Below are 8783 nucleotides of genomic sequence, written 5' to 3'. Positions count from 1 at the left end.
CGGAAAACAGTCATCTAGCTGACACAGTTCAGACCCTGCAGAAAACTGGTGTAGCCAGGGGGTGGGGATAGGAGTTGGGAGTTCAACCCCCTCGCCCCGAAAATTTTTCAATTTTGCATGTGTATATATACAGGCACACATACAAACGCACGCACGAACATGTATAATGGCTGGTTGAAACACATCCCCCCCCCCGTAAAAAAATTTCTGGCTACGGCACTGCTACAAATGTCATCCATTCCCGCACCACCCAATCAACCCCCCCCCCCCTTTTCACCACCCCTCACCAATCTACCACAGTTTCCGCCTGACCGAGCTCTTGGGTTCAGGCGGCGGCACTTCATCCGCACACTGAAGGTTTCGCAGCATCTCGTCCAGTGCCAGGTACTCCTTGGCCAATGAGCGTCGATCGCCGTCGTCCCACTGCTCGACTTCCGGTGGAGCCGGCGGCTCCCTCTCGGCCGCCTGGGCGATGACGTTGTCCAAGAGGGCGCAGTCTTCGAACCAGACCCGACGCATCGTCGACGACCTAGACGACCTGGGACGCCGCTGGTCGGAAGAGTCCACGTCGTCCGAACCGCTCCCGGTATTAGTCGATGAATAGGACTCCTCTTCAACGGAGTAGGACAGGTCCGTCTCTCCGAGGCCATTAGTGGAGGAACCGTTCGTGGAGCCCCGACCCGAGCGGTGCGACCGCGAACTGTGGGAGGAGTGCGTGTCGTGGTCCTGGTAATAACGACTCGACCCCACGAGGTTCTCGTAGATGGGAGTCATGGTGGAACACTTGTTGCTTCTGCTGTGGTGGTGGTTGACGCCGGCTGGTAGCGTGATAACGTTGACGTTGTCGACGTAGCACAGGGGCGCGTCTTGGGTCGACACGACTTCGACGGCCGTCAGCGGCTGGGTCACCCTCGTCGTCGACCTGTGGGATGTCGCGCTCGACGGCGCCGTCGGGCAGCGCGCGGTCGTGGTAATGGTGGTAGCGCGAGGCCTGGGGTTGTCGTCCGAGCTGGCCGACTCCGACGTGGTGCTCGACAGGTCCGAGGTGCTCCCGTTGCTACTGGTGGCCACTGCGTCTTGTACCTGCGGCATGCACGATGGTTTCGCGATTTTATTAATGCGTTATGAGTATCAGGATTGAGGTTCAGCAAATATGAGTTTCAAGTTGGCAATGAGCCAACTAGCCCACGACAATGTAGTGTCAGAACAGCGGATAGCCAACATTGTCCTACAACAGTCAACAGTTCGCCCATATTTGCCATAATTTAGCCAACATAATAGTCATGGGCGTCGGCAGGGGGGGGGGGTGCAAAAGGGGCACTTGCCCTCCCTCCCCCCCAAGCCACACCAACACTAGTCCTCTATCCAAACCACCCCAGCGCTTCGCCTTCCACTAGCCGCGATGCAACACACACGAGCTTGCAACCCCCCCTTCCCCCAAGACAATATCCTGGAGAAGCCTATGTATATAGTCATAAATGGCAGGCAGTTTCAATAGTTACCCAACATACATAGCAGGCCCGTAGAGCCAGGAATTTTTTTGTGGGAGGGGGGGGGGGACTTGCTGAAAACCTTGACTTTTTGAGAAAAACACCTATTTTTATTATTTATTTTTGGCAAAAACACCTACTTCCCCAAAATTTCGGGGGGGGGGGACTTTAGGCCCCCCGCCCCTGCCTACGGGCCTGATACATAGCATACATTAGCCAACATTTAGCTAACATTAGCCAACACTGGATATCACTAGCCAATAGTTGTCTAACATTAGCCAGCACCAGGCTACATTAGAACTACACAGTTCACATTAACCAAAACTGGCCATTATTTAGCCAACATTAGGCAACACAACCCACCATTAGAGAGTGCTAGCCAATGCTGGTAGAATGCTAGTAAACGCGGTAGTTGAATTCGGCGAGAAATATTTATGCTACCCCGTTACAAAGTATGGGTGAAATAGGCTCAGCAAGACACTTCAACAGGCCGCATGTGTGCGCATGTGATCGTGCCGAGGCCTTCCCGAGGTAGAGGAGGCGATGTGCTGAAGAATGATGAAGTACTAAATGCTAGTGAAAGGTTAATTAAGCATAATTACGTGCGCTCATTTAGGGTTTATAAAAGAAAGTGCGAACCGGAAATACGCTACGTACAAACCGGAAGCGAGTTGATTAAAAGGGGAATTTAGAAACCTACAGTAGTGAGGTTGAGACCGGAAGTGGGAACCGAAACCGAATTCAGGACCATGGTATTGGGTACCCGGAAGTGTTATAACCATAGTCGTGCACAATAATAATAATAATAATAATAATAATAATAATAATAATAATAATAATAATAATTGTTGGGGTTTAAAGTCCCCAAACCACGATATGATTATGAGAGACGCCGTAGTGTAGGGCTCCGGAAATTTCGACCACCTGGGGTAAAATCTAAGTACACGGGCCTCAAGCATTTTCGCCTCTATCGAAAATGGGGCCGCCGCGGTCGGGATTCGATCCCGCGACCTGCAAGTCGACGTTGATTGTTGAAATAGCGGTCCAGAAACCTCGCAGTGCTACTTTTATGCCAAGGAAGTGCTTATTTTCAAATAAAATCACGTTTTAGTGGTCCGCATCGCGTTAGCGCACTTCAGATCACCCGCCTGAAATCCGACTTTCATACGTCACGTGCCCAACGTTGCCCGCCTTTACTGCGCGGCCGCCGACACTAGTAGCAGCAGAGCGAAAGTAGCGGGACCCACAGCAGCAACAACGGCCATCGAAGCTTGCCGCAATCGCCGCAATGGATGTGGGCGGAGAACTTGACAACGAGACATTGGCTCGCGACGCTGGGCTCCAATTCAGCGACTTGAGCCCCGATGAACGCGGTATGCTGCTGAGGGCTCGTAGTGCCGGCGTCGTTGCATGCGGCATTTTGTCGAACTTTTTTTTCAGAGCGACTTTCAGGAGCGCGCAAAACACACGCGGCAGTACGCGATCCCGAAACTACCACTGAGACGCGACCGCGTGAGCGAAGCAGGGCCCCGGGCGAAGCGCAGTTCGGCGAAAACGGAACCTTTGAACCACGCGCGCCGTTCCCCATGGCAACGCCACAGAAGTTCTTTTTTCCATGAATCAAACGGAAACGAACAAACAGCATTTTATTGCGTCTTTTGATGCACGGAAGCTTCTTTTCTTATTGCTGCTAGTTTGATTACTAGTGATTTATTGTAGGCAGACTCTCATACGTCATCGGGATCACTTCGAAAATGTCCCACTCGTGGCGCTCATCATGTGATACACTTAGCTTAATTTGTCGGTAAGTAGGACACTGCTGTTGATAATATTTCCGTTTTAGAAGTTTTCATACATTGAGCTTTCACTCTGACAGAAATTGTTATTTGCCTTTAGTGTCCCTTTAGTGGACGGGTGGTTCACCGCAGCCCCGCTCCCCTTTGGTCGAGTAAGAAAGAAAGGCTCCGCATTGGATGCAAAGATGAAAATGAAGCGATGACGTCCTTCTCACAACGGCCTGCCATTGGTCCCCGACTTCCGGGGTAACGGTGAGAAGTAATGAGTTATGTGAATGCAACATCATTTGTCCTCGGTCGCCATTGTCGTCAAACAACACGCGTAGCCATAACCCTGCGCACTAAAGAAATGACGCGAAACGTTTCACCGAGTAAGGGCTACTGGGCAGAATTGGCACCGCTCCCCCACCGCCCCCCCCCCCCCTCGTGCGCACGCCTACGGTTATAACTGTGCCAGGCTGTCCCATGTCTCATCTTGAATATCGGTTCCCATGTTCCCATGTCTTACCTGCTTCCACCAGTCGGACGGGCCGTGCAGAGTCGGACTGATCACCAACATCTCCGGGCCTCCGCGGGCGTAGCTCTCCAGGCCCAGGTGGCGTGCGTTGTAGACGGACAGGTAGCCGGACATGCGGCTAGACCGGAAACGCTGCACGAAGTCAAGCAGCCGGAGGGCGTTGTCTGCCGTCACCGTCCGGCACTCGATGAGCAGAACGTACGAGAAGGTGCTGAAGTCGGTCCTGCAACGCGTTTTCTGAGTCAGCATAGGCCTGAGCAGGTAGGGGGGGGGGGCATAATTATCTAAGGGGGCGCCAAGTCTTCCCCATGCCTTCGCTCAGTCGGCAGGAACTCCGGGACGTTCGTTTCTTGAAGTGGGGGTGGGGGGAAGCGCTGTCGTATTTGTATGTTGTGTTTCTTACTTACTTATTTTTCTCAATATTTGTCAATTGTTATTTTTTAGGTTACATTTTATTATTTTAATAGTATGTGCAATTTTAATGATATCAATCATTGGTCTTTTAATTCATATTAGCTGTATTAAGTTTTGGATATTTGCATCCTCGCTAATTCTGGATTGGTATACGCTTTAAAAATGGTTGGAAATTTCCACTTGATTCCGTTCAGTTCATCATCGGTCTTTTGGAAAGCATTGAACCACACAACCACCACTGTGAAAAACTGAGCTATAGCTCTTGTCGTAAATTTAATTTCAGCGTAAACGGTCCGAAAGTTGAGGGGGGGGGGGCTGCCCCCCTCTGGAAAAATGTTGGACTCCATTGCTGTGGGCGGAACTTGCCAAAATTTATAAGCGTACAAGAAATGTACTTCCTTTCCACCTGGAATAATTACAACGTCCCAGATAAAAGTCTCACGCTTTGGTCAAAGATCTCCTGGGGTAGCTTGGTAAAAGTAATATCGAATAGATATTGGAAATAAGATACTAACGAAATCAACAAATTTTCCTGTCACATTTATGGAGGGTGTGTTGAGTGGCATCTGGAAGCTGTCATGAGGTTGTCTCCAAAACCCAATGCAATTTGCAGTAGATCGTCACAACTTCTTTTCTAAATACAGATCTTGCTCTTCCAGAGTGGCCTCCTTTACTGACATCACTTCCGTGACGGAAATGACGTCAGTAAATTCTTGCTGACACCCGGAATGAAACACTTTCGTGTCGAAAGTACTTTACTAAGACAGTTAAGAAAGCACGGTTTAAATGTAAGTGTCATGACGAAGACAGAAACTGTACATGAATGGCAACGGCATTTTTCGTTGCTAAGCCTGAAAGCTTTAACTTCCTTGGCACACGAATGGCGATATGTCTACCACGAAAGGATGTCACGTGATTATTTTTTTCCGTACGTCGGTTGGGATCTGCGGTAGAGTGAGAACCGGTGCAGGCCGAACTCGTGTGCAAGGTTGATGTAGATGGCGCGAGCGCCGGTCCAGTCTTTCCAGCTGTTCTCCATGACGTCACGAAAGGTTGCCTCGAGAACCTTGAAGCCGGCCACGATGTACGCCGTGCGCCGGTCGTCGGGGCTGGCGTACGCGCTGCGACCGTACGGTAGGTGCTGCCGGATCTCCTCGTAGATACCTGCGCATCGTGCGCATACATTTGAATGCGCGAGCGTTAGGGGTGTCAAAGCAGAACAAACACATGAATCTAACAGACAATTCGGCCAAGGAAAGCATAGAAGATATTAACTGTACCTTTTAACTGTAATGCAGTAATCATTACGTAAGTTTAAATGAATTAAAGTGGGCGAACAATCACCCTTTCCGTCATTGGGAACCGAACCCACAGCCTTCACATTACGCGTCCTTCAAAGGGCACGTAATTCATGGCCCTATGCATATGACCCTGTCAAGTGCACAGACAGACAGACAGACAGACAGACAGACAGACAGACAGACAGACAGACAGACAGACAGACAGACAGACAGATAGATAGATAGATAGATAGATAGATAGATAGATAGATAGATAGATAGATAGATAGATAGATAGATAGATAGATAGATAGATAGATAGATAGATAGATAGATAGATAGATAGATAGATAGATAGATAGATAGATAGATAGATAGATAGATAGATAGATAGATAGATAGATCTGCTCGACGTACTGTCAATTATGTGGCCCTACCTTGGTGTAGCACGTAGTCTGGTCCCAGCCGGTCGTGTCCCAGCAGCCGATCTTCCATGGGCACAAATGGTCCTGGCAACTCGTACAGGTGGATCACCGGGTACATCACTGCGCATAAACAGTGCGCAAGAAAAAGCTGGGAAACTTGTTGCTTTTTAAAATGTAACTTGTTAAAATGGCTGATTGGGCGAGTTGGTGATTCATGATACCTAGAAATAAGAGCGCGTAACTTATACAGGGACTTAGGAAGACAAGGACAAGCGCGTACTAACAATTGAACGTTTATTTCGACAGTATTGACATATATATACCGACAGATAGAAGTATCGCAAGAACAGCCGATAGGAGAACACAGGGAAGAAAATACAAACGATAAAAAATGATATCACTGCCACACTTGACCATAGCCTGCATTGCCTTGCAGGAAATAGTTAACCTCTGCGGCATGTGCCACTTTCCAAAAACACGAGTTCCCTATCTGACAGGGCAATTGACAGGGCGTTTCCTTTCTGACAGGGCGCTTGTCCGTGTCTTTCCTAAGTTCCTGTATAAGTTACGCGCTCGTATTTCTAAGTATTATTGCTTTCTTGCTTTAGTGCGAGACAGCCGTCAGCTGGAAAGTGAACTGAAAACGTGTTCGTCCTTCCATCTGTTCACAACATTCGCGTAGCCAGTGGGGGTAGGGGGGTCCGCACATCCTCCTCACTCCCCCCCCCCCCCCTCTCCCGAAATTTTTCAATTGTGCGTGTGTATAAATACGCACGCACATAGAAACACGCGCACGGACATGCAAAAGGTTGGTTGAACACACCCCTCCCGAAAAAATTTCTCGTCGATTTCGAAAGAAAACAAACTTCTCAATATCTTCGCAATAGATGCACACCCGAAAATGAAGCGATGACGTGTTTCCCACAACGGCCTGCCTTTGGTCTCCGGCTTTCCAGGGGTAAAAATGGGAAGCAAAGTGATCTTGGGATGCAACATCATGACCTCATCGGCCGCCGTTGTGTCAATACCTGCATGGCCCCAACCCTGCACTTTAAACAATGACAGTACAGGTGCGACTATACCCGCCACGGTGGTCTATAGTCGTTATGGTGCTCGAATGCTGACCCGAACGTCGCGGGATCGAATCCCGGCCGCGGCGGTTGCGTTTTCGATGGAGGCGAAAATGCTTGAGGCCCGTGTACTTATATTTAGGTGCACGTTAAAGAACCCCCAGGTGGTCGAAATTTCCGGAGCCCTCCACTACGGCGTCCCTCATAACCATATCGTGGTTTTGGGACGTTAAGCCCCAGCAATTATACGACAGGTGCAAATGGGTACAGGCATGCACCAGACTTGTCGTCCACTGAGATGTTTAGGGGGGCGGTCACCCCACCCCTGTGTGCAGGCCTATGGTAACTTGATAGAAAGGTAGCTTGGGCTAGTTGGTGATTAAGCATCGACACAGTGCACAGCGTAAAATGAACGAAGACAGATGAGAGGACACGAAACAGCAGCGCCTGTTTCGTGTCCTCTCAGGAACACAGAGGTGCGACGCGGACACGTGTCCGCGTCGTACCTCTGTGTTCCTGCCCCTTCTGTGCGCCATAGGTGTTAAGATGGAATGCCGACATGCCCAAGCTCACGTTCTTTCATGTTCCTCTCATCTGTCCTGGTTCATTTTGCGCTGCGCAAATATGTCGGGCCTATCATAAGAAATGTAACGCAGCAGCAACCACCGCAGACTGGCCCACCTCCTTTCTCCATGGTCTGCAGGAGCTCCCCGCTCTCGGCGAAGTGAGGGTCTCCCAGCAGGGCCTGTGCCAGCATGCGCTTCTGCTCTCCGTAAGGGACGCGCAGGGTGCGCGCGTGGCTGAGCAGCGAGATGACGGCGCTGCTCTGGCTCTCCGGCGAAGGGCGACCCAGCGAGCCGAACGAGTCGCCGCTGCGCGAGGAACGCTGCGACGACGACATGTCGGCCACCCTCCTGCGACACGGACAGAGCAATAGGGTTGAAAGCGGTGACAGTTGGCGATTCATCATCGTACCGTATAGGTGAAGTAGCGCACGTTGACGAGGACAAAGGGGACAAGAAAGTAGCGAGTGTCGTGTGTTCCTCGTCCCTTTTGTCCTCGTCAAAATGCGCTACTTCACATATACGGTATGATTATGGACACTCTGCCGTTGACGTTATTGTTCGCACGATCGGGCCCGAATGTTTATCATAATCGAACCAGGATATATAGAATCTGGAGGGGATCACGAAGGAGTTCTATATATAGGCAATTCGATATGTAAAATATTTTATATATCGTATTCAAGGGGATTTAACAACTGTTCGATATACACAATAATTCGTTATATGCGAGTTCAATCAACATGCACCCTTTCGAAAGTTTGAAATACTTCGCATTCACTAAATGCCTCCATCCGAAGGTCTTCATTAGCTCCGTGAAGATAGATGAATTGATAGATAGATAGTCAGACGGATAAGGAAAAACAAGTTGCACAGAGATATTCAGACAGAATATCTCTGTCTGTATATAGATAGATAGATAGATAGATAGATAGATAGATAGATAGATAGATAGATAGATAGATAGATAGATAGATAGATAGATAGATAGATAGATAGATAGATAGATAGATAGATAGATAGATAGATAGATAGATAGATAGATAGACAGACAGACAGACAGACAGACAGACAGACAGACAGACAGACAGACAGACAGACAGATAGATAGATAGATAGATAGATAGATAGATAGATAGATAGATAGATAGATAGATAGATAGATAGATAGATAGATAGATAGATAGATAGATAGATAGATAGATAGATAGATAGATAGATAGATACG

General features: G+C 49.0%; 1 protein-coding gene across 1 annotated transcript; it reads right to left on the bottom strand.

Moving 5' to 3' along the window:
• Window positions 1-263: 263 nt before the first annotated feature.
• Window positions 264-7902, bottom strand: LOC119401464 (uncharacterized). Its single transcript, XM_037668294.2, has 5 exons — window positions 7674-7902; window positions 5935-6042; window positions 5150-5381; window positions 3795-4026; window positions 264-1083 (listed from the first exon to the last, which is right to left on the bottom strand). Exons 1-5 carry the CDS (start codon window positions 7891-7893, stop codon window positions 292-294), a joined length of 1584 nt encoding a protein of 527 aa, XP_037524222.1. The 5' UTR covers window positions 7894-7902; the 3' UTR covers window positions 264-291.
• Window positions 7903-8783: the final 881 nt, after the last annotated feature.

This window comes from Rhipicephalus sanguineus, chromosome 8 (assembly GCF_013339695.2).
Source record: "Rhipicephalus sanguineus isolate Rsan-2018 chromosome 8, BIME_Rsan_1.4, whole genome shotgun sequence".
In the NCBI taxonomy this organism is placed as follows: domain Eukaryota; kingdom Metazoa; phylum Arthropoda; class Arachnida; order Ixodida; family Ixodidae; genus Rhipicephalus; species Rhipicephalus sanguineus.
Note: the sequence above shows the minus strand (reverse complement) of the source record. Positions and strands in the feature narration are given on the sequence as shown.

Excerpts from the sequence above, each read along its gene's own strand:
- LOC119401464 (XM_037668294.2), bottom strand. The coding sequence starts at position 7,893 with ATGTCGTCGTCGCAGCGTTCCTCGCGCAGCGGCGACTCGTTCGGCTCG. Across the intron at positions 5,382-5,934 it reads AGACTACGTGCTACACCAAG|GTATCTACGAGGAGATCCGG; the intron begins GTAGGGCCACAT and ends CACGATGCGCAG. Across the intron at positions 1,084-3,794 it reads CGTCCGACTGGTGGAAGCAG|GTACAAGACGCAGTGGCCAC; the intron begins GTAAGACATGGG and ends TGCATGCCGCAG.